The sequence below is a fragment of the Arabidopsis thaliana genome, chromosome 3 (genome assembly GCF_000001735.4).
Source record: "Arabidopsis thaliana chromosome 3, partial sequence".
Taxonomy (NCBI): domain Eukaryota; kingdom Viridiplantae; phylum Streptophyta; class Magnoliopsida; order Brassicales; family Brassicaceae; genus Arabidopsis; species Arabidopsis thaliana.
Window position 1 is genome coordinate 11,354,260 of NC_003074.8, and position 26,700 is coordinate 11,380,959.

General features: G+C 32.4%; 2 protein-coding genes, 1 long non-coding RNA gene, 1 other non-coding gene and 4 pseudogenes across 8 annotated transcripts; 4 read left to right on the plus strand and 4 right to left on the minus strand.

Moving 5' to 3' along the window:
- Positions 1-67: 67 nt before the first annotated feature.
- Positions 68-476, plus strand: AT3G29540 (annotated as a pseudogene; the record flags this gene model as incomplete). Its single annotated transcript has 1 exon — positions 68-476.
- A 746-nt stretch (positions 477-1,222) lies between these two features.
- Positions 1,223-1,370, minus strand: AT3G29545 (annotated as a pseudogene; the record flags this gene model as incomplete). Its single annotated transcript has 1 exon — positions 1,223-1,370.
- Positions 1,371-1,395: 25 nt separating this feature from the next.
- AT3G29550 lies at positions 1,396-2,715 on the plus strand (annotated as a pseudogene; the record flags this gene model as incomplete). Its single annotated transcript has 1 exon — positions 1,396-2,715.
- A 2,537-nt stretch (positions 2,716-5,252) lies between these two features.
- On the minus strand, positions 5,253-5,949 carry AT3G29560 (uncharacterized protein; the record flags this gene model as incomplete). Its single annotated transcript, NM_148765.1, has 4 exons — positions 5,253-5,352; positions 5,432-5,503; positions 5,687-5,820; positions 5,893-5,949. 4 exons carry the CDS (start codon positions 5,947-5,949, stop codon positions 5,253-5,255), a joined length of 363 nt encoding a protein of 120 aa, NP_683607.1.
- A 3,597-nt stretch (positions 5,950-9,546) lies between these two features.
- Positions 9,547-10,530, minus strand: AT3G29570 (uncharacterized protein; the record flags this gene model as incomplete). Its single annotated transcript, NM_113877.1, has 1 exon — positions 9,547-10,530. One exon carries the CDS (start codon positions 10,528-10,530, stop codon positions 9,547-9,549), a length of 984 nt encoding a protein of 327 aa, NP_189597.1.
- Positions 10,531-14,163: 3,633 nt separating this feature from the next.
- AT3G05735 lies at positions 14,164-14,794 on the plus strand. The gene is made up of 2 exons (NR_141196.1): positions 14,164-14,594; positions 14,718-14,794. It is a non-coding gene; the product is annotated as an other RNA (long non-coding RNA).
- On the plus strand, positions 14,484-16,946 carry AT3G00570. Its single transcript, NR_143833.1, has 5 exons — positions 14,484-14,593; positions 14,671-14,844; positions 14,936-15,266; positions 15,379-15,520; positions 16,849-16,946. It is a non-coding gene; the product is annotated as an uncharacterized misc_RNA (transcript).
- Positions 16,858-18,200, minus strand: AT3G29572 (annotated as a pseudogene; the record flags this gene model as incomplete). The annotated part of the gene is made up of 1 exon: positions 16,858-18,200.
- Positions 18,201-26,700: the final 8,500 nt, after the last annotated feature.

Below are 26,700 nucleotides of genomic sequence, written 5' to 3' on the forward strand. Positions count from 1 at the left end.
CAACAGATCATCGTATGTCATCCAATGTTGTTTCTATTGGAGTATGCTACTTCATTGGAAACAACATGGTGGATGCTACTTCATTGGAAACAACATGGTGTCTTGGAAGAGCAAGAAGCAGAACAACTTGGTCCTATCAACCGCTGAAGCAGAACTCAGTGCTTTGAAAAGTTCGAGTGCTCAACTCATACGGATGAAACAACTCACCAAGGAGTGTGGTATGATTTCTGATGTTCCGTTAATACTTTGCAATAATCATAGTGCTATAAGTTGTTTCAAAGAACCTGTTAGAAAGTCTCGTACTAAGCACGTAGATCATCAACATAGTTATATTCGCAAACTGGTTGAGGAGAAACGAATAGCTATTGAACATGTGGGTACTAAAAACCAACTAGCTGAAATGTTTGTCAAACCTCTGAATTATAGCAAATTTCGTACTTTACTAATGTTCATTGAAATGTTTGATTTGTAATCTATTTGTGAGTTGTGCTGATCTAGAACAGGGACACAAAGCGAGAACAGGTCATGGAAATCCAAAGATGAATAGAGGATCAGCACTTTGTAAAGCCATGTGGAAAATAGTTGCCTGTCATGCCGGGTCAAATCCGACGTAAAAGATTGTCATCTAATAGGAGGTCAAAGAGCTGAGAAGATCAACCAACTGAATGGACTTGATACACACACACACAAAAAAAAAAAAAATGTGTATCAAGATCACTTAGTTCGAATATCACTAATTGAGAAGTCAAGTGATATTGCTGATATGACAAAAAGAAGGAGCAGTTCAAAAACACATATCATCACGCTCCTGTTTGGTAAAGCTATCTTCAAAAGAAATTTCAGCTGCCTGTTACACGTTGTCCTGATCGTTTAGAACTGAAGGTATGACAGTGTGAAAGACTAGCCACTGAACATTGAGCTAATCTATCAACAATCTGAGTGGTTGTGACAGTTTCTTGCTAAGTTCTGAACAACCGATAGGCACAAAGCACTGAACAGAGTACAAGGAAGAGGTATGCTTTGAAAATGTTTGGATAGCTACTACTCGCATGTATCAATTGTCTGTTTGGGTCACTAAACAGTTTCAGGATATGGCTGTTGAAATCATCTCATCTCTGCTAATTGCAATCCTCTGCTAACTAAAAAAATTTGATTGATGAGTTTCTTGGCAATTGAGCGCTTATGCGTTTGTTAAGTGTTTCAGAGTAATACAATTTTTAGGTCCAAGCCCAGTTCGAGTCTCAAAAGCCCATAAGGATTCAAGAAGTTTTTCTCGGGTATTGGAGGGAAAAAGAGGAGTTAGGGTTGGAGGAGTCAAATCAACTGTCTTTGAAAGTCGAGAAGGCAAACCCTTGTGCTCAAAGCAAATCCATCAGAACTCGAGTGAGAGAGAGCATGAAATCAATTCTTCCGGGGCTGCAACATCTTGTTCACCAGAAATCTGAGTCCGAATTGTCTGGAGATCTACCAGATTCACAGCCCAGCGACGCGATGCCAGAGGTTCCACAGCCGATTGAATCGAAATCTCAAGAGGTGAAGTCTGACGAAGAACTTTTGATGCCTGATTCCAAGTGGGCTATGATACTTGTCACAGGCCCGCCGCCACCGATCATCGAAATTGAGGACGAGACTCAGTCGTCAACCAATCAGGTTCAGAAGGCTGAACCAAAATTTCCCGAGGCTGCACCTTCTCAACCCTCTGTTGCTTCAAGGATGCGTAAGAGGAAGCAATCCACCGCTGGATAGGGTGGAAAGCGGATGAAGCAAGAAAAGGGCAAGGGGATCACCGCTTCATCTACCTTCGATGGAATCCGATTCGTCTCGAATGAGGCTGAGAAGATGTATGCTCATTTTTCCCGAAGAACTTCATTGTAGAAGATGGTTTGTCTAGGAAAATGGATGAGGCTGTTCGGAGTTTTATTGAGAAGGCTGGATTGATTCGTACGGTGACTGATTTGAAACCGTATAAGGAGGAACTGGTGTTTGAATTCTGGGCAAATCTGCCTACAGTGAAGGTTGATACCACCAATGTTGGTGTTTTGGTGCGTAATTGGGAGTATGAGTTCTCCCCTGAGAATATTAATGAGCTGTTTGGGTTGGCATCTGTCGACGTGAGACAGCAACGAATGGACATGGTGGGGTTGATGGAGGATGAGGTCGCAAAGTTTCTGACTGATGGCAAGGTCAAGTCTCTGAAGGGGTTGCTGGTGAGTGCTTTCTCTCCACCAGGCCGAAAGCTGTTCAAACTATGTTGCACCAACTGGTCTCCAACATCGAATGATGGTATGCACAGCCTGACAGAGCCAAGCTGGTATACATGATCATGCACAACATTCCATTCGACTTTGGGAGGATGGTGTTTGATCACATTCTTCAGTTGGCAATAAAACCAGAAACTAAGCTCTTCCTGCTATTTCCAAACCTGGTCTACCAGTTGATACAGACGCAACGCCATGTTCAGATCCCAGTAAACCCACCCGCATCAGCAGCGTCGACAAAGAAGAAGAAGGTGAAGCAGAGTGTAGTTGCAGGACGCAAAGACTCAGCCAACCGCAGGGCGATGAAAATTGCCATCGAAATTTTGCAGGCTGCTCTAGATGCAGGTAAGTGTTCTGTGTGATCTTCTTCACCTGAATTGTATATCTCTGTTTGTATACATAATGCTAAGTTATGTGCTCAAGCAGGGGGAGATAAGTCGGATTCTTCGGCAACTGATGATGCTGGGGGAGATTAAGTTGTGGGGGAGCCTATTTTGATTCCTTTTGATTTCTTGTTTTAAGCTCGGTTATAATTCTGACCAAAACAATGTTCTTTTTGTTTGTAATAACATTGTATCATCGTGAACATGAGTCTCTAATAATTTTTTAACACATTGTCAACTTTTAGACTAATCGCATTATGTTGTTTATGCTAGAATGTTCTTCTAGAGTTTGTCTATTGGTTGTGTGTTATGTCTCCTGGTTGAGTTTCAGGTTATATCAATGGAAGAATGCTTGTGTATCAAACTCAATCAAATAGGGGGAGATTGAAGATGCAGAATTCAATCAATCAGCTGATGGCGATCAGAACACTGATGGATTTCAGGAAGATGCATCGAGTCTCATCAGACGCTTGAGTTGCTGACATGGATGCAAGAGCAGACGTGGCAAGCTGATGCGGCAAGCTGAGGCGGATGATGTGGAGAGCCAAGGATGGAAGCTGACTTGGCATGGTATCAAAGACACGATTCAACGAGAAGATATGGAAAATATCGTTTGGAAGATTTAGAAAAGAATAAACTTGAAAACAAGGAAAATTCCTTAAAACGAGATTCTCGAAGATCCTAGGTTTAAGGTTCTGGAGAGTAGGTATAAGTATTCTAGAACTTAGCGTGAGGCGCTTTGAGCACTCTAGAATACTGTCATACGATTGTAAACTTCAGAGCATTGCAAAAGCTTGAAGGTGAGTGTGTAGTTTTCTTTGTCTTCACGTGAGAGTGATAAGAAACAGAGAAGAGAATTAGGCTTAGGTATTCTTAGTTGGGTTTGATCATTTGGGTAGAATAGATCAAGTAATATTCGAGATAACAATTGTAAACAGTTTGTTATCAATAAGAATATAGTTTTCTATTCCATTTAATACTAATACGTTTTCTATACTTAAAATAATAATATATTTATAAAATATTAATACACACAACCACGTAAATATGATTACTCATATGTATGTATCACCCAAATATACTCGACTTACCTCTAGACTAAGTAATTAACCTAACATATATTCATATACGAAAGAAAACACGATCTCATCCTCACGTTAGCCAATCGGATAGATTTTTCGGGTTAAAAACTAGCAACAACGGAGACCGGTTGACATATTTCTCCATCTACAACGGTTGCATTACCTGACAAAGATTAATCCAGTAATTAATACCCATCATTAATGTTTATGAATTAATCTAAACCCAACCATTTCAAACTCAGTATAATGACTAAACGATGACTTGGTCTTTTTCTAAATAAACTAATAAGCTTTGTTTTAAGAATTAAACCAATCTCTTTTTTTCAATCATTAGATTTTATTTAGAGCTTAAAAGAACCAATTCTAAAAAAAATTATTTACAAAAGTGATATGAATGGTTCGGTACGAATTTTTCGCCCTAAACTAATTATTTAATAACATTCCAATCCCACTTCACGACCGCACAAAGTCATTACCACGTAACTGAGTCCAATACACAAAATCCCATATACACCTTAATAACCGGTCATGATGTTCGGTTCAATAAACAGTTCAAAGCAACTATGACACCACGATTTCTCTCCACATGACCAGTTATTACGTTACGGTTTATGGACTCAGTTACATGTAGGATCTCTAAGGTTTAGGCTGGTTTACTCTCTTGGTTTAATAAACAACAAAACAACAACAACACGACTGTTGAGACGAGGCAATACCTTTGCTGCGATGAATCTCAATGGATCTCCTTGGCAAGATGGATATGTGGTAGTCACGTTCAAGTTTACAGTGGCTAGGTACTCATGGTTTCTCCAGGGAAAACAAAACAGAGATTAGATCTAGGATCTCCATGGCTTGCAGCACAAGCAATACATCTTAAACCAAAGCTAGAGACATTCTAGACGAGCTATAGATTAAAACTAGGGTTTCCTTAGCCTTAAGAGCCTCGCCGATGGACAACGACTGCTCCGGTGACAGTGGCTAAGATCTGGTGACTCACTGTGGCTGCGGTGGTTCTCCGGTGAAGTTCCGGTGACCTTCTCCAGTCTCCCCCTTTCTGTCCATTTTCCGGTGACAAGATCACCACCTCCTCCGCTTTCCCACGTGAGAGCTCACTTCTTCTCCACAAGATCCACATCAACAACAATACTAGGACAATGGTCTAGATAACTTAGCAACGGCGTGCGGCTTCACGAAGAGGACATTATACACACGTATATGTATTCACGAATAACCTAATAACAGAACCCTTTTTTTTTCTTGTTTTTGTTAATCCACATGGACTTTTAATGGGCTTGGGTTCTCTTTTAACAAAATGTGTGGCTTTGTATTCAATACAAATGTTACAAAGTATATTTTGATATAAGTTACGCCAAGGGACTTGACAGCAAAGATCCTGCGAGAACAGCGCTTGAGGTGAGGGAAGAACGATGAGCAAGATCTCCATGGCTTGCAGCACAAGCAATACATCTTAAACCAAAGCTAGAGACATTCTAGACGAGCTATAGATTAAAACTAGGGTTTCCTTAGCCTTAAGAGCCTCGCCGATGGACAACGACTGCTCCGGTGACAGTGGCTAAGATCTGGTGACTCACTGTGGCTGCGGTGGTTCTCCGGTGAAGTTCCGGTGACCTTCTCCAGTCTCCCCCTTTCTGTCCATTTTCCGGTGACAAGATCACCACCTCCTCCGCTTTCCCACGTGAGAGCTCACTTCTTCTCCACAAGATCCACATCAACAACAATACTAGGACAATGGTCTAGATAACTTAGCAACGGCGTGCGGCTTCACGAAGAGGACATTATACACACGTATATGTATTCACGAATAACCTAATAACAGAACCCTTTTTTTTTCTTGTTTTTGTTAATCCACATGGACTTTTAATGGGCTTGGGTTCTCTTTTAACAAAATGTGTGGCTTTGTATTCAATACAAATGTTACAAAGTATATTTTGATATAAGTTACGCCAAGGGACTTGACAGCAAAGATCCTGCGAGAACAGCGCTTGAGGTGAGGGAAGAACGATGAGCAAACCCAGAGTAAAGAGAAGCCGAAAGGACTGAAGCTTGAAACCCTAAGTTGTCACTCGCCACTCGATACTGAAGCTAATATTCGAAGAAGAAGGAGAGAAGAGATCGAATGATTTTTTATTTATTTATTTTCACTGTTACTTGAGTTTTTGTTTCAGGAATTGGCAAAATGGGCTGGACCTTCCAGAATTTAGCCATTAAGACAAATTCAGACAAAAATGCCCTTTGATTTTGTAACGATGTACAATGCGTACAGACGATTTAGTTAGAAGTTAATGGATGTACAAAGTTTAGTTGTAAATAAAAACAAAAATTTGAGTTCATGTGTAACAAAACGAAAAAAAAATGAAAGTGAATGTGTCATCGAAGAAGAGAAACGAGATTCCGGTGAGAAAACAAGTGTTTTTCCGAAATAATTGACTTAACCACTGGACAATTAAACAAAACTCAAACTCTTTATCTTTTTTAACTAAAAATATGCTAGATGTGCAATATTTAGATGTAATAAGCATTCAAAACATAAATCTAAAAATATTTAGATTTGTGAGATAACAGTTAACAAGCGGCTGCAAAATTAGGGTTGGAAAGGTTGAAGATGAGTGCAAAATTACAATTATACCCTTTATTAAATTTCTTATGTGTACGTATATGTAATTTACGTTGTATGTATATGTGGACATGTAAATATAGTAGATTATGTTTTATTGTTAAAGCGACATACACAATTATATATTGAATTTGTATATTAGAAATCTTTGGTTATTTCGATTAGATGAGATATTTTTCGGAGTTTTCCCCATAAAATCTATGCATATATAATAATTAAATAAAAATATATGGTCAAAGTATAGATGTTCCTAATACTTTTGAAAAATGTATAATAATGTACGTACATCTTTGTTGATGAGTTAAAATTGTTGAGATATATTTATTGATACAATAATAAACCAATATTGATGATGGTGAGGGTATATTCTACGATAGTCCTACTAGAGATGAAGACATTATTATTTATAAAAATGTAGACATGTGTACGTACACAGTAGTAATGTGTACGTACACGAAATTATTTAGTGGAACATATATGGTACGAATTCTAATAAATATATAACCACCCACAACAATAAATTTAATATATAAATATATATGTCAGTTTCATTTATCTTTTTCATGTGTTGTTCATACATGATTTGAATGTTTTGCTTTTATGGTCAAAAAATATTTGAAACGTAAATATACAAAGTAATTAGATATTTACGTACATATATACACACATTACTACCATGTACGTACATATTACTACCGTGTACGTACACATTTACTACCATGTACGTATATATTATTATCGTTACACACATATGTGTATATGATATTGCTAATCGTGAATTGTTTTCGATGATAGTAAATAAAATATTATTTAAAATAGAAATAAACATGTTAGATTATGTTTTATTATAAAGGCGGCATACACAATATTTATTGAGTTTGTACATTAGAAACCTTTGGTTATTTCGATTAGATGAGATATTTTTTGTGTTTTCCTATAAATCTATTCATATATAATAATTAAATAAAAATATATGGTCAAAGTATAGTTGTTCCTCATACTTTTGAAAAATGTTATGTACGTACATCTTTGTTGGTGAGTTAAAATTGTTGAGAATAAATAAGATTTTAAACTAAACCCGTAAACGTACACGATTATGTTGAGCTCCAAACAGTTATATCTTAAAAATATCTAAATCACATAAATCTAATAATATTTACGTACACAAAAATATTTATTGGAACATACATGGTACAATATTAAAATGAGTTTAAAAATTCTCTAACCACTATCTACGTATTAAGTTATTATGTAAGTTATATGTATGCCTGTATATTTTAATATAAATTATGCATATAAAATATTTCAACGAATCGTATTCTGATTCAGGTAAAACTGATCTTCCAATACTTGCACACCATTACCATTCATTTCACATCTACCATGCCTATATGTATTCGTGTATGTAAAACATTCACCTTTACATAATTCACCAGGTACATAGTTAGTAGTGTACGTACATATTCTTTGATAAATGTACGTACTAGTGTACGTTAACTTCGATTTTATAATTGCAATTTGGGTAATTGAATATAAAAGTCTAAATATAATTTATGTTACGTATATAACTATATTTTGGATATCCATTCGATTCTCTGTTTGCTTTGGATAAAATTTTGGTTTTTCAACTATGGTTCAGGTTATTCAGGTATAGAAATTTAATACCTTTCGAATCATTTGTTAGTTCTGGGTTTAGTTCTTATTTTTCGAATAGGTTCGTTTGATTATTATGTTTTAATGTATTTTTCAAGTGTAATTAGTACATGGATTGAATGTTTTGTTTTTATATTCAAAAATTATTTTAAACTTAAATATACAAATTATTTTGATGTTTATGTACATATATGAACACAAATTACAACCGCGTACGTACAGGATATTGTTAATCTTGAATTATCTGTAATGTAAAAATTAATAAATTAATTAATAAAAATAAAAATATGAAAGTGAGTCTTAAATGATAGAAAAAATGAATTTTAACAAAAAGTACAAAAATAATAAATATTTATAAAATAGTAAAAAAAAAAACTATAAAAACTAGTGAGAATGAAAAATATTACTTTTAATTTTCAATAAGCTAACTATACACTTTATGTCCATTTGATCCTAACTAACTCTCCGTCCGCATTGTACACCATTAGATAGTCCATGGACATTTTCGTCCGAATTTGGCTAAATGGCTAAATGGTGGAAGACATAGCCCACTTTACCAAATCCTGCAATTAAAACATGGTCAATCGGCTACTGTATATAATTTAGCCTTTTTTTTATATATCCATTGGGTACCCAATACCAATTGTACAAGACCCAAATAAAATGGTTAGTAATTAGACCTAAATATCTAACCCATTTTTAACCCAAAGTTATTTTTCTGTGTATAGACTAAACCCATAAATGATGATCTTGGGTATCCATCTGGTCCAAACTCTATTTGAATTAATATATGTTAATCTTTCTTTTTTTGAACGAATTAATAAATCTCAAATTAAATTGTGTTTGAATCGTGTTTTTTTCCTAACACATTATTAATCAATTATATTCAGGCAAATCATCATGTAGAAAAATCCAACTAGCTTCGCTTATCCAAAAGAGTTATAACTTATAAAGATTCAACATTCCAATCTTAGCAAACACAAGAATACAATACAACAATTACCTCTATCCCTTCTTTTTTTATAACACAAAACCAAATTTGTGAGAAAATTCCCAAAAAATACACCAACTTAATTATATCTTCTGAATAAAATACACAAACTTTTAGCGTTACCAAAATAATACACAAACTTTTTAAATTTTTTGGTTCAAACACAAACTATTTTTTGTTGCTAAAATAATACAAGAACTTTTAAACGTTGGACGTTTCATACACGGACGTTAACAAAATTAATAACACTGTTAACTTTGGATACTTTTATTGGTCCCAAAGCGACCTACATATTCGTCTAACTTGTAGCTATGCTTAAGGCATGGCCATGTATGTAGTGGTGGAAGAAGTTGTGTCTTAAGCTTTTTGTCATTGTTGAACGAATCTATGATAACATTCTAAAATAAAATACACAATAACACAAACCAGGATTTACGTATCACGTATTATATTTATTTATTTAATTATTTAGGCGTTTATTATCTATTTTGTGTAAAACATCTTAGGCTATAGGGGTTGGGAGCAATCCTTAGCGTAAAGAGGACTAAAAGAAGATGGACTTGGCTTGGTTTTGACCGTCTGGTGGAGGAAGAACATGAGCAGATTGTATAGTCGCATGTTGATGGAACAATTTAAAGTCGGTTTGCAATTTTGCAGATGGATTTGGATTGAAGCCAAGCTGGTGTTGACCGTCTGGTGGAGGAAGAACAGGAGCAGATTGTATAGTATCAGGTTGATGGAACAATTTAACGCCGGTTTGTAATTTTGCAGATGGACTTGGCTTGAAGCCAAGCTGGTCTTGACCGTCTGGTGGAGGAAGAACAGGAGCAGATTGTATAGCCGCATGTTGATGGAACAATTTAACGCCGGTTTGCAATTTTGCAAAAGGACTTGGCTTGAAGCCAAGTTGGTCTTGACCGTCTGGTGGAGGAAGAACATGAGCAAATTGTATAGTCGCATGTTGATGGAACAATTTAAAGCCGGTTTGCAATTTTGCAGATGGACTTGGATTGAAGCCAAGCTGGTGTTGACCGTCTGGTGGAGGAAGAACAGGAGCAGATTGTATAGTCGCATGTTGATGGAACAATTTAACGCCGGTTTGCAATTTTGCAGATGGACTTGGCTTGAAGCCAAGCTGGTCTTGATCGTCTGGTGGAGGAAGAACAGGAGCAGATTGTATAGTCGCATGTTGATGGAACAATTTAACGCCAGTTTGTAATTTTGCAGATGGACTTGGCTTGAAGCCAAGCTGGTCTTGACCGTCTGGTGGAGGAATAACAGGAGCAGATTGTATAGTATCAGGTTGATGGAACAATTTAAAGCCAGTTTGCAATTTTGCAGATGGACTTGGCTTGAAGCCAAGCTGGTCTTGACCATCTGGTGGAGGAAGAACAGGAGCAGATTGTATAGTCGCATGTTGATGGAACAATTTAAAGCCGGTTTGCAATTTTGCATTCAGTTTAAGAGAAAAAGGCTGCCTCCTGGCATTAGTAAAGTCAGATGCAATAAGAAGCAGAGTGACCACCATTGTTATTGTAGAGAGCTTCACCATGATCATCTTCATATTTTAATTTGGGATTGAAAATGTTTATTCTACCTTTCTTATTTATATTATTGTGAAAAAATTAACATAAGCAATATATTAATGTTTTGTTGACTATAAATTTATGTATTTACCAAAAGAAAAACAAAAGCAATATTATATATTTTTGACTGGAATTAGATGTTTTAAATATATCAATATAGTTATATTTGTTGAATTTATTTACTTTTTGTTTACCAGAATTATATGTTCTTACCAAAAAAAAACATAAGCAATATTATATATTTTGACTGGTATTATATGTTTGATGTTTTAAATATATCAAGAAAAATACTTGGACCCTTATATTCATCCCCTTTATTTTAGCCAATTAAAATTTGACACCTAATAATAATAAAAAGAATTTAATTTAATTATAAAATCTAATTTGCCACAAAAACAAAATTATTTATCGGCTTGAGTTTATTTGAAAAGGTCAGGGTTTAGATTTTATGATTAAACGAGGTTAAATATCGGTTTGGGTTTTAGAAAGTACGATTAGGATTTAGATTTTATGATTAAACGGGTTAAATATTGGTTTAGGTTTATAAACATATTTAAATTTTACAATTAAACGAAGTTAAATCTCGGTTTGGGTTTAGAAAATACGATTAGGGTTTAGTTTTTATACGATTAAATGAGTTTAAATGGCGGTTTGCGTTTACAAAGAAGAATTAGGATTTAGATTTTGTAATTAAACGAGATTATATATCGGTTTAGATTTTAATTATAGCTTTAATTTATTATGTAATTTAAGTAGGATTTAACATGACATGTTTTTATTGGTTAATGCAAAAGGAGGTGAATAAAGGGGTTCACCCATAGGGGTTCATATATCAATATAATTGTATTTGCTGAATTTATTCTGATTTTATTGATGAGATATAGTTGATAAATTATTTTTCTATATATACATGATATAATTTAATCGCATATTTTTCGACATAAAAATATCAAATTATGGAAAGTAAAATATATAAATGATTTTTTTGAGTTTCCATAAATTAATTTTTTTCTTGTTTAGAAAACAACATCGCTGACTATATCTCGAAGACATTGCTGTGGTTGGATAGATGAGCATGATCATAACAATGATAAGGAGATGAGAAACAAAATCATTGTCAGCATTATTTATAGGCAAGAATTATCTAATTATTTATTCATTTGATCATTTTTTAATCTTTTTTTTGTCATAAGATATTATTTAAGAGTCAAACGAGCCAATTTTTAGAAAACATTGTTTACAAAAGTGATATGTAGTGGTTCCGCACGAATTTTTCGTTCCAAATAGTTTGCTTTGACATTTGCATTATGAGGGATTAAGGATAAAGAAAAAGAATAGAATTCTTCTTTGTCATTTTGAAACTCTTCCAAATATACTGAAAATGCTGGTCATTCGGTTGGGGAAGACACTATCTTCACCAGGTCTAAACAGTCTGTAAAAAAGCTCTTTCTTGGTTGTCGGCACCAATCATACACTTCATTGCCCAGAGTAAAGCTTCGACTTCTATATGGAGAGGAAAAAGACTTCTAAGCCGATTAGCAGCTCCCATAGTTGACGCCCCTCCATTTAATGATGTACATAGCCACCCTCCCATAGTTGATCACTTTTTCAATCTTTTTTCATTTTTTTACTTGCATATAACGTTTTTGGAAAAATTACATTTTTAACATTCAAAATATCACTTGGTACCACTTTAAACCTCGAAAGAATTCCACTAACATTCAAAATATCACTAGGTAACATTCAAAAGAATTCCACTAACATTATAAATCACCAAGATAATTTTGCTAATATTTTAAACCTCTAAACTAGCTTTCATGTTTGCACCGCCACAAAAATGATTTGACAACTAAATTGTTTTTGTTTAATATGATTATTTTTATTTAATTTAAATTTAAATTAATTTTATTATTATTATTTACATTTTTAGTTTTCTATATTGTAACGAATCTAGGAGTTTTTGATTGCATTATATTATTTTGTCTATACTAGAACTGATAACATTCGAGATTATGCGGAATTATACACAAAATAGTCTTAATAATCGATTCCCACTGTCCCCAATCTCAATATATATTACTATTTCATTAATTAAACATGATTTATCATATGAAAAGCAGAAACTATTAAAAATATATAACACTGTTTAATTTTTGATAAAAATTCAATTATTTTTTTGTATTTAATATAGAAAACTTTTGTAGTAACAATTTTTAAAATTAGAATATATATTGATAATTTGATCACTGATTATTTTATCACATATGATAGAAGGTACATAAAGTACTCATTCAAGTTGTTGTGTAAATATAGAATATTTATGCAAAATAATATTTAGTTGTCTCAATTATCATACAAAGAGAGCACATGAATCCAAAATTTGGATGTCACTTTTATTTTCAGCACATTTTTGTCATTGCTAAATTTTATTTTTCAAAAATATTTCTTTAATATGTTAGCATATTTATTAATTGTTTCTGTGAGAATTTAATAGTCATCTAAAATTTCTCAAACAAAAGTCGTTTTTTGAGTTATTTGGAGGGCTCCATATATCTTTTACCTTTTTTTGGCTTTGTCTTATTTCTAGTTCATGTAATGTTAAGGCAAACAGATTAACCTGCTATTCTATTCTCTTATTTTCTGAAATTACTTTTCTATATACTTTTTCTCATAATTGGACAACCAATCATAGAGTTATTTTTTAATTGATGTGTGGTTGAAAAACAAATTCAAAAATCAAGTAATCACATGTTTATACAATATTCTAATTTTCAATCTAGTAATAACATGTATATATTATTTAATTCTCCAACTATAAAAATTTAAACGTTTTTTTTCCTTAAAACAAGTTAAATTGAAAAAAAAAACTTAATTCCACCACCAAAAAGAAAGAAAGATCGAGCTGTAAAAAGAAAAAAAGGATGGCCAAATTGATCATTGAGGCGGTGGTAGCCGAGTGCATGCAGCATGCCTATCATGTTTCATTTGTGTTAGTAGGTTCATCGACATTGAAGGCCCAAGACTAAATGCAGTAAGCAAGAACTTTATGGGCATCATCTTATAGAAATTTATTGTGGTTAACCACCTTTATTTTTTCTTTAAAAATGTTAGCCTTTTATATATACACTAGATTTTGACCAGTATATACGTGCGGGATGATGATATGTAAACCATAGTTATCTTGACCAGTATATACGTACCTATAATCGAAGTGTAGGAAATTAATGAACGAGAAATATGTTCAAAGATAAATTTAGATTATATGAAATTTATGGTCGTTACCTTGGCATGACTTTAGGAGTGTCTTCCTTACATGTTGGACACCAAAAAAATTGTTTCTTACTTTTCTTGACAATCTCATATTCCACTTTTGTTATCTTATATGTTGTCTTGTAACACTTGAGGCAGCTAAAGAAACATCAAGAGTAGTCGGTGTCGACATTCATTATGGTACAAATTATGTTGCACTTACCAATCTATACATTATAGCAAAGAAATAAACATAATAATATTATTTAGTAGGATGTGAGAAATTTAGCATTATTATTTAGAATATTACCTCAAAACACCCAAAGAATTCAGAAATGGTCGTCCTTGGAAAACGGTCATAGTATTCCTTTCTTTTCACCATTTGATTCCCTTCTTTTGGCTTAGTGTAACACCCCAAACCCAATAACTTGAACCCACCCTATTTGTTTTGGTTAAAAGAAAATCTCATAAAGCCCATTTAAGCCCAAAAGAAGCAAATTACGAAATACTAAGGATTTTGTTACATGTGTATGTATATATGCTTATATCGTCATCTTCGCGCAGCCTTCTCACGTCATCATCTCCAGCAACTCGTTATTAACCTAAGAACATCAAATCAACTTGATCCCAAGCCATCATCACCATTGACGTTGAGATCTGAGTTGTTGGAGCGTGTGGTTTTGTTTTAGATCACGTACAAGTGTGAAGTGAAAGCGAACGTCACGGATCATCACCGTTAAACAACGGCTTGATTGGGTAAGGAAAACCTAATCCATTTATGCCTTATTTCTACTGGAATTGTCTCTCTTAGCCATTGAATTTGTGGCAGATAGATCAAGTTAGCTTTTGGATTTTTGTGTGAATATGTGAAAGAAAGAAACAGTTCAAGTGGTGGAATTGGTGATCCGTTTCCCGTCACGTCCGAAGGAGTTTGGACGAGTTCTTAACGGTTCTGAATAGATCTCGTTCCCAATTTTTTAGAGCAGTTTTCCGATCCAAAATCAGAGGTAAGATCAATCGGGAAATCGCGTTTAAAGTTGGTGAATAGTCACAGTTTTCAGAGTGCAGTTTTTCTAAAGTATCTGAGAAATATTGTAGTTTCAGATAGAGGTTTTGAGGATCAATTTCTCCTAGAAATCAGAGAGAATCAAGAGGAGCGTAAGGTGTGATTTCAATGAACACGATGTGAAGGAATCCACAGCCACTGACGGATCTTCAATCAGACTTAAACTCAAGAAGTTGTGCACGTTTCTTTCTGGTCAAGTAATTGCTAAGTCTGTCAAACCCAAAAATCATAAATGACAGTTCGAGATGGCTTGTTGACGACAACGTTTGGAGCTTGTAATGAAGTCCGATCGGGATGAAACTTCGTGGAGTTCATCATGATACTACTGGCTACATATTCAACGGTTGGATCACATTTGTAACGGTTAGTTCCTGACTTTTGAGTATGTTTCCAAGACAGTTTTATTTGAAGTAAATAGTGATGAGTTTGTGTTGTTGGTTGGGAAACGAGTTCGGTTTGAATTGAAGCTTTGCAGGAGCTTTCATGACTCATGGATTTAGGTCCTGGTTGAAGGAGAACCAAGTTAGAGTTTAAGAGCATGTGGTCGCAGTTGAGATAATAAGTTTGTCTAAATGAGGAAGAAGGAAAAGTGTGTTGTCATCTTCAGCTAGGCTAAGGTGAGGGTGGTATTTGCGAAGCATGGTATCATTTTCTTTTGTTATGCTTCTTGACGCATGATATGTAGGCTTAGATCTGATTGTATATGAAACAACCCGACCCATTTTTAAAAAAAATATAATTAAATATTCCTATAAATATCTAATTAAACCAACCAATAAAATAACAATTAAACCGCAAGTCAAAAATACTATTTTATGAATAAATAAACAATTCGACCAACAAAACCAAGAATAACTAACAATACTAACCGGGTTCCAATAACCAAAAACACCAAAATAAAACAAACGAGTTCCTACATCATCCTCTCTTCCTTGCCATGATTCCACGATCACACTTTATCTTTACCTTAACAAATTGATTCTAATAGCAATTAAAGCCAGGAGAGACTCTCCTTGCGTCTGAAACAGTCCAGAAACGTCCGTTAACTATTCAATCGCTACGGTGAAATCCTAGCTGCAGACGTCACAAAGCTGCCCACAAAATCTCGTGCCGATCGGAAAACAGACGAGACCACGATCTCAGTTTCAATCTTCGCTGGTCCTAATTCGCGTCTGAGAAAACGTGTCTCACGAAACTTTTACCACGATTTGATATGACGAAACTGATTTCTCCCAAACCCTAACGATTCTGCTCCTTCTCCTTTATAAAACGAAAAGTGGCTAACTAAAGCCCTAATTTCGAGTTTCCTTCTTTTATAGGTACACTTTAGGGTTTTCAATTAACCCAACCAATTAAACCGGATGATTTAAAAACAAACCCTAACCGATTTTCCGGTTCACGGGCGTTACAGTATATGATAAGATTACATGATGATATGACTTTATGATTGTTGAGTATGGTGTTTGATAATGTGATGTTATGTATGATATTATAAGTATGTTTATGTTAAGTATAAGTATGTGTGTATGATGATTATGTATGTTTCTATGAAAGACTGTGGAGAATCGAGGTATGGGCAGTGGTCTCCGTAGTAATGTGGACAGTGATGGGCCGACGGGTTACATGCTGGTCAAGAAAGGCTGACGAGCCTGGGATGCATGGGAGTGTCTGAGCCACGAGGGCCAGCCTCCACTTATGAGGTTCTAGTCATCACGAGGATGACTGGACCTAACGATGTGTATATTTATATTAATATATATATAAGATGATTGTTATGAATATGTTGTTAGAAGTTAAAGCATGTTAGGTTGATTGTGTGTGATAAATCTATATGTTATGATTATGGTTGTATAGCTTTAGAAAGTGTTCTATGTTTCAGTGGGCAAAGTTGATTCCCCTCACTGAGTATTCTTTACTCACCCCCTTTTTTTCCTTTTTTCCTCAGGTTAGTAAGCGTGAGGAGTTGTGTGCAATATTTTGTTCGAGTATGAAGTTTAAAGAAAATGTTTTTGGCAAGATCAGATAAATAACATGCTGTCTTAGTCTATATGGCGGGGCGGGTGTTACACTTAGATTCTTGTAAAGTAAGTGACAAAACTTGAGAGGGTAAACTGTTCAATTTAAAATATACTTAACCAAATGTATAAAATAGAACATATCTAAACATGTATTTGAATCCAATTGTAATTTTAACATCCCATACTTAGCCACAAAATCAACAACCGCAGGGTAGGTAGGATTGATTTTCAGTAAAGACATCTCAAAGACATTTGAAATTAATCTTTGACCTGAAAAGTACATGATTTAAAATATTTGTTATTAGTCATCTTATAATGATTATTATAAACAATATTCACCTTTAAACTCATTAATCTTAGCAAGCGGAATTAAGCAAATCACTCTCTCAATGCATGCATTTTGACAGGCATTCCACATTGTCTCAGCGAACCTCTCCCAATGAGTACATGTCAACCTTTCATCACTATAAAAAACCAAATAATTTGAGAATTACATTAGTATAGTTTAATTTATCAAAACACTATTATCTATACTATAAAAAACAATTATTTGCTTGGTGTCAAGTATTTCAAACTCAAGCCTCTTTGTGATTTTGTTATTGACATCTGAACTTTTCATCTCACCAAAAGAGACTACTTGTCCAAGTACATCTGCAAAAAAATAAAATAAAAATAAAAAATAAAATAACAAATAATAATCCTATGAATATGTATTTAATCAATCAATTAAAATAAAAAAACATCACAGAAGTTTTGTAATATATATGAGATATCATTTACCAATTAAGATGTTTTCATTTAATCCTGCTTCATCTAAAATCTCAGGGAAACTTGCCAGATCCAAGTAAATCTCATCAAAAACAACAGGAGCACGACTTATAGTAGTCGTTCAAATCATAGATATTTTAAACCATGTTTTGTTGCACGGTACTTTCCCGGTCCATTGATTTGGCGAGTGTAAAGTTCTCGACATTACGCCACTCTCCAAGTATGATGAACCTTTGAAGTGCTCTCATCTGTTGCTTCTTAGTAGTAGCATGTATCAAAGTAGATTAGTGAAATACAATTGTGTTAATAATATAGAAATTACAATCCTGATATAATCTAGATTTAAACGAAAATCTATACTTACTTTTTTATCAGCTAGGATCACTTCCATGGTTTCTCCTGAGTATTGCGTGTATTGAGTTCATGAATGCAAAATCTTAACTTGGATTTTCCATTCGGTTTTTAAAGGCTTTACATCAGCAAGGTCCGTGATCAAAGCAAGTGCAGCCATTTTTGTATAAGCAATGGTATTAGTAAAGGAGTTTCTTCGAAACGTGTGTTTTTTTTCTTTTCATCTTTGAACCATTATTTATAGGAATAGCAGGATATAAGTTGCGGTTAGATTTTGATAAATGTAGCAGAAGAGATTATTCTATAGTTAAGATTTTAAACAGATATGATCCGTAATTTTAGATTGTTGATAATTGTTGGAGATTATTAATTTTGTCCGTAATTTTAGATTGTTGATAATTGTTGGAAATTATTAATTTTGCTCCGATATTCTCCGTGAAGTTTGAAGTTACATCGTGCACAAAGGATTTATGTGCATACACATAAGATATTTTATCGAATTAAATAATTACCATATATATTAGTTTAGATTTAATCGGATCATTCAAAATTTTACGTATTTATCGAATTGTCATATATATTAGTTTAAATTTAAAGAGATTTCTATAATCTATAAAACTAACGAATCTAACGGGTCATTCAAAAAAATAACTAAGGTTCCAATAACTAATTGCATCATTCAAAAACAAAAGTAATATGCAGCCCATTAGGCCCATTAATGTGTTTTGGATTCGTTGTTAAGTTACTATATTACCCATGTAAAATAACTAAAGTTTCAATAACTAATCTCATCATTCAAAATAATTCGTAACATGCAGCCCATTAAACCTATTAATGTGTTTTGGATTAGTTGTTAAGTTACTATATTACCCATGTAAAATTCATTTAATTAATTTTAGAAAAATTATTTCTAATGCCCTTTTCACACTACCCTTTTTTAATTATACTATTTTCTATTTACCATTTTCATTTATACCCTCTTTAAATTATTAATGACCATTTTACCCCTATTTGTAAATTGATTTATGTTAACAAAATAAAATATTAATTTTTTTCGTCTAAAATATTCCAAAATAAAATTTCCCGCCAAAATTTTCCCGCCAAAAAATTTCCCGCCAAATATTTTCGAAACAAAAAAATTCCCGCCAAAATTTTCCTGCCAAAAATTTTCGAAAAAAAAATTCCTACCACAAAAGTTTTTCACAAACATTTTTTCCGTAAAAGTTTTTTTTTTGGCAGGAAAATAGATTTACAAGGGATTTTAAAAAGGTTTAAAACATTTACAAGGGATTTTAAAAAGGTTTTAAAAGATTTACAAGGAATTTTAAAGGGCTTTAAAAGACTTACAAGAGTTTTTTAAAGATTTTTAAAGGGTTTAAAAGTGTTTTAAAATATTTACAAGAGATTTTTAAAGGGTTTTAAAAGATGTACAAGAGTTTTTACAAGATTTTAAAAGAATTTATAAGAAAACCCTTTAAAAACTCTTGTAAATCTTTATAAAACATTTTGTAAAGGTTCACAAGAGTTTTAAAATGGTTCAAAAAGAGTTGTAAATATTTTAAATACTTACAATTCTTTTTCTAAGAGTTAAAAAATGCTTGTAAAGACTTTATAATAGTTTTAAAGTCTTTAAAACTCTTGTAAATCATGTTTTACCCTTTTATAAGCTTTTAAAATCCTTGTAAATCATTCTATACTACTTACTTATCCTTTAAAAACGATTGTAAACCATGCAAACCCTTTTTAAAATCCCTTGTAAATCATTATTTGACACTTACTTATGCTTTAAAAACGATTGTAAATCATGTTAACCACTTTTAAAATCTCTTGTAAATCATTCAATGCCACTTACTTATGCTTTAAAACGATTGTAAACCATACAAACACTTTTAAAATCCCTTGTAAATAATTCTATGCCACTTACTTATGCTTTAAAAACGATTATAAATTATGTTTTACCCTTTTATAAGCTTTTAAAATCCCTTGTAAATCATTCCAATGCCACTTACTTATGCTTAAAAAAACATTGTAAACCATGCTAACCCTTTTTAAAAATCCTTGTAAATCATTCTATGCCACTTACTTATGCTTTAAAAACGATTGTAAATCATGTTTTACCCTTTTATAAGCTTTTAAAATCCCTTGTAAATCATTCAATGCCTCTTACTTATGCTTAAAAAACGATTGTAAATCTTTTAAAACTATTGTAAAAAGTTTTAAAATGATTTACAAAGGTTAGAAAAGGGTTTTAAAGTATTTACCTATGTTTTTAAAGACTTTTATTTTAAGAGCTTTTAAAATGATTTACAAGGGTTTTTAGCAACTACCAAAGCTTTTAAAAAACTTTACAAGGTTTTTTGAAAGAGTTTTTTAAAAATTTACAAGGATTTTTAAAAGAGTTTTTTTAAAATTTACAAGGATTTTTAAAAGCATTTTTTTGGCTAGGAAAATTTTTTAAGTGTAAATATTTTGGCGGGAAATTTTTTTTTTTGGGGGAAAAAAAGTTTGGCGGAAATTTTTTTTTGGCGGGAAAAATAATTTTTGGCGCAAAAAATTCGGCGGGAAACTTGCAGTTTACAATTACATGTTCTTATTAGATGAGGGTAATTTGGTCATTCTGTTCAAGGAAAAGGATATTTTTAAAAATGAACAATATAAAAGACTATTGTTGCAAAAGGGTAGTAAAAAATGGTAGTTTTGCAAAACTCCCTTAATTTTAAGCTACTTCTCAAACGTTCTAGTTGACACAATGCTTTCCAATTAATACGTTAATAGTATAACTAGGTCGGTACCTTTGCTACGCACATTATTCATGCTTTAATTAGTTTATCAATTTCACTTATGTATATATTACGAACTTCATGTATTCTGTTTGTCTATAAATGTTTATTTGTATAATTTATAAAATTTAAAAGTTTCTCAATTTATTATTGGTATCATTTAAACATGGATATTATTGTATTTATTACATAATTAATGTATCCATTTGTGTACAAAATTGTATACTTAGTATATGTAGTTGTATACATGGTGTGTCGAGGTTTAGTGTATTTTATTAACATGTAAATTAATTATCAAATTTAACAAATTAATAAGATAAACATAAATTTTATCAAAATCAGAATTACAGAAGAAAAACTTCAAAGAATTATTATAAAAACTTAAATTCAAATTCAATTAATTTAATTAACAAAAATTAATTTCAAACCAAAAATGTAATTAATTTTATTTTAAATATTTAAACATATTTTTATATTTATTTTAAATATCAAACATAAAAGATGGTCTAATTAAATGTTTTTAACAGTTATTAAAATAAATTAAGAATATTTAAATCAATTTCAAACATATTAATTAATTTTTCAATTTAGAATATTTAAATGGATTATAATGTTATATATATAAAATAAAGAAGATTTGTTATATTTAATTAGGAAATGTTTTTAAAATTATCTGATTGGATTAGTAGTATTTAAGCATATAATTAATATTATAAATTCCTATAATATAGGTGTATAATTAATTTTTTAATTTGAAACACAAGAAATTATGAGTGGTATTTAATAAGTGAATAAATTAATTGGATAAATAAAGATTTTCTCCTTAAAATCTTGCTGTAGGATTTGATTTTTACTGGAAAAAATCAACGACTTCTGTTAATTGTAATGGATGGCTAAGATTAAAAATTATGATCCGTTATTTTTAAAATCCGAGTCAAAAGAATCCGCGTCTTTTTGAACGGTTTTTTTATGAAATAATTTTTTTAGGAAGTATAATAATATATTTGATATATAATAACAGTTATAAAATTACATTTGAATACTAAATCAATCATATTAAATACCCTTAAATAGATCAAATTAAATAAGATACGAAAATAGTTTTGTGTATTTAAATTATAAATTATTTTCAAACCGGAAATTATGCTATCAAAATTGATATTTAAATAAATAGTTGTTATCAAACTTTAAATTCAATTAATTTAATTAACTGAAATTAATATCAAGCCAAAAATATAATTAATTTTTATTTTAAATGTTTAAACATATTTTATATATTATTATTATTACTATACTGAAAATTTCATAATAAAATAAATTAAAATACGAAAAACTGACAATGCATCTGATTAGGTGAACTGCGGCTGTGGACAATAGTCTACCTGCAAATCTAATCTACAGTCAAAAGGACAATAGTCTACCTGCAAATCTAATCTACAGTCAAAAATATTTACACAATCTCAATACATTAGTGAAAGAAAATCTATTGATCAAATTTAAGAAAAAATATTGCATACCTTATAATTTTGTTGTTCATGGAAGATAGTAGTCAAATTATAAATCATCATCGGGTTTCTGCAAATTAACAAGAAAAAGACCATAATCCCTATCAAAAAATTCAATCAGAATTACTCATCTTATAAATATAGAGAGGTAAAAAAAGTTTAACATATTACTTTGCGTAAAAGGTAAATAATTAGAAAGCAAGACATACTTTAACAAAATTATGTGTGGGTCTACATTTTAATCTCCCACACTACCTGCATAAATATTTAAAAAACGGATGTGAGAAAAATATGAAAAATATTTATGGAAAAACATAGAGAGTGAGAAAGGATACCTCGATATATTGTTTTTGAAACAACCCAACCCATTTTTTTTATAAATATAATTAAATATTCCTATAAATATCTAATTAAACCAACCAATAAAATAACAATTAAACCACAAGTCAAAAATACTATTTTATGAATAAATAAATAATTCGACCAACAAAACCAAGAATAACTAAGAATCCTAACCGGGTTCCAATAACCAAAAAACACCAAAAATAAAACAAACGAGTTCTTAGATCATCCTCTCTTCCTTGCCATGATTCCACGATCACACTTTATCTTTACCTGCATCAACAACACCATGAGATGCGTAAGTATTATCATAAATACTTAGTGAGGCGATCCTCCCATCTACGAGTTATACACACAAGCAAATAAAAGGGTATAATCACAAATACAAAACAAACAAACCAGTCATTGAACAATTCACCCAAAACACATTCACCACACCTACGTATCATCACACAAAACAAATCACACAACCCAATCGCTCAGATAAGCTAATGGTCACGCACTCACCTTAACAAATTGATTTTAATAATAATTAAACTCAGGAGAGACTCTCCTTGCGTCTGAAACAGTCCAGAAACTCCTACAACAAGTCACAACCAAAAGCAACCTTGAAGCAAACTGGACATAAAAAACAGAAACAAACAACCTCAAAGACGAAACCCTAAAATACAAACTAACCGTTAACTATTAAATCGCTCTGGTGAAACGTTATCCCTAGACGTCACGAAGCTTCCCACAAAATATCGTCCCGATCGAAAACAGACGAGACCACGATCTCAATTTCAATCCCTGCTGGTCCCAATTCGCGTCTGAGAAAACGTGTCTCACGAAACAAGTTCTGTAAACTGGAGCATAACGATAAACGACATGGGAATAACTCTACCAAATTTCGTTACCTTTGACCACGATTTGATATGACGAAGCCGATCTCTCCCAAACCCTAACGATTCTGCTCCTTCTCCTTCCCTCTCTTTTTCTCCTTTATAAAACGAAAAGTGGCTAACTAAAGCCCTAATTTCGAGTTTCCTTCTTTTATAGTCACACTCTAGGGTTTCCAATTAACCCAACCAATTAAATCGGATGATTTAAAAATAAACCCTAACCGATTTTCCGGTTCACGGGCGTTACAGTTTTCTCCATGGTCTCGTCGATCCAAAACCTCAGTTTTCTCCATGGTCTTTTTCTCTTCTGCTAAAATAAAAAAAAGAGGCGAGAGAGTAAAAGAAAATAGAAATTGCTGAGTTAGTTCTTGAAATGGGACGTACAGTATTTATAAGATATAAATTTTTAGGTAAAAGATATACATAAAATATTAAATCGTGGAATTCAAGTTTACAAATTATGATGAATCCCATAATTATAGGAAAATGTCAAAGCCAATTTCTCCCAAACCCTAACGATTCTACTCCTTCTCCTTCTCTCTCTTTTTCTCCTTTATAAAACGAAAAGTGGCTAACTAAAGCCCTAATTTCGAGTTTCCTTCTTTTATAGGCACACTCTAGGGTTTCCAATTAACCCAACCAATTAAATCGGATGATTTAAAAATAAACCCTAACCGATTTTCCGGTTCACGGGCGTTACAGTTTTCTCCATGGTCTCGTCGATCCAAAACCTCAGTTTTCTCCATGGTCTTTTTCGCTTCTGCTAAAATAAAAAAAAGAGGCGAGAGAGTAAAAGAAAATAGAAATTGCTGAGTGAGTTCTTGAAATGGGACGTACAGTATTTATAAGATATAAATATTTAGGTAAAAGATATACATAAAATATTAAATCGTGGAATTCAAGTTTACAAATTATGATGAATCCCATAATTATAGGAAAATATCGAAGCCGATTTCTCCCAAACCCTAACGATTCTTCTCCTTCTCCTTCTCTCTCTTTTTCTCCTTTATAAAACGAAAAGTGGCTAACTAAAGCCCTAATTTCGAGTTTCCTTCTTTTATAGGCACACTCTAGGGTTTCCAATTAACCCAACCAATTAAATCGGATGATTTAAAAATAAACCCTAACCGATTTTCCGGTTCACGGGCGTTACAGTTTTCTCCATGGTCTCGTCGATCCAAAACCTCAGTTTTCTCCATGGTCTTTTTCGCTTCTGCTAAAATAAAAAAAAGAGGCGAGAGAGTAAAAGAAAATAGAAATTGCTGAGTGAGTTCTTGAAATGGGACGTACAGTATTTATAAGATATAAATATTTAGGTAAAAGATATACATAAAATATTAAATCGTGGAATTCAAGTTTACAAATTATGATGAATCCCATAATTATAGGAAAATATCGAAGCCGATTTCTCCCAAACCCTAACGATTCTGCTCCTTCTCCTTCTCTCTCTTTTTCTCCTTTATAAAACGAAAGTTGGCTAACTAAAGCCCTAATTTCGAGTTTCCTTCTTTTATAGGCACACTCTAGGGTTTCCAATTAACCCAACCAATTAAATCGGATGATTTAAAAATAAACCTTAACCGATTTTCCGGTTCACGGGCGTTACAGTTTTCTCCATGGTCTCGTCGATCCAAAACCTCAGTTTTCTCCATGGTCTTTTTCTCTTCTGCTAAAATAAAAAAAAGAGGCGAGAGAGTAAAAGAAAATAGAAATTGCTGAGTGAGTTCTTGAAATGGGACGTACAGTATTTATAAGATATAAATTTTTAGGTAAAAGATATACATAAAATATTAAATCGTGGAATTCAAGTTTACAAATTATGATGAATCCCATAATTATAGGAAAATGTCGAAGCCGATTTCTCCCAAACCCTAACGATTCTACTCCTTCTCCTTCTCTCTCTTTTTCTCCTTTCTAAAACGAAAAGTGGCTAACTAAAGCCCTAATTTCGAGTTTCCTTCTTTTATAGGCACACTCTAGGGTTTCCAATTAACCCAACCAATTAAATCGGATGATTTAAAAATAAACCCTAACCGATTTTCCGGTTCACGGGCGTTACAGTTTTCTCCATGGTCTCGTCGATCCAAAACCTCAGTTTTCTCCATGGTCTTTTTCGCTTCTGCTAAAATAAAATAAAAAAGGCGAGAGAGTAAAAGAAAATAGAAATTGCTGAGTGAGTTCTTGAAATGGGACGTACAGTATTTATAAGATATAAATTTTTAGGTAAAAGATATACATAAAATATTAAATCGTGGAATTCAAGTTTACAAATTATGATAAATCCCATAATTATAGGAAAATGTCGAAGCCGATTTCTCACGAACCCTAACGATTCTGCTCCTTCTCCTTCTCTCTCTTTTTCTCCTTTATAAAACGAAAAGTGGCTAACTAAAGCCCTAATTTCGAGTTTCCTTCTTTTATAGGCACACTCTAGGGTTTCCAATTAACCCAACCAATTAAATCGGATGATTTAAAAATAAACCTTAACCGATTTTCCGGTTCACGGGCGTTACAGTTTTCTCCATGGTCTCGTCGATCCAAAACCTCAGTTTTCTCCATGGTCTTTTTCTCTTCTGCTAAAATAAAAAAAGAGGCGAGAGAGTAAAAGAAAATAGAAATTGCTGAGTGAGTTCTTGAAATGGGACGTACAGTATTTATAAGATATAAATTTTTAGGTAAAAGATATACATAAAATATTAAATCGTGGAATTCAAGTTTACAAATTATGATGAATCCCATAATTATAGGAAACTATTTAGCTATTATCTTATAAGTAGTTATTTAATTATGGAAATTGTTCAGAAACTTTATGCTAATTCAAAAATGAATATCCAACTAAATATTTGATTACCTATAATTATGGAGAAGTGATATATTCGAATTCAAGAAAGAAATATACGCATTGAATATTTTCAATTAATATGATTCAGTTGCTGAAAAAGGAATTCAATTAATTTAATTAACAGAAATTAATATAAACCGAAAATTTAATTCATTTTATTTTAAAATGTTTAAACATATTTTTATATTTTAATTATCAAACATAAAAAAATAGTTTAGTTAAAAGTGTTTTTCTAGTTATTTAAATAAATTTAGAATATTTAAGCTAATTTCGAATTCAAACATATTAATTCGATATTTATAATGTTATA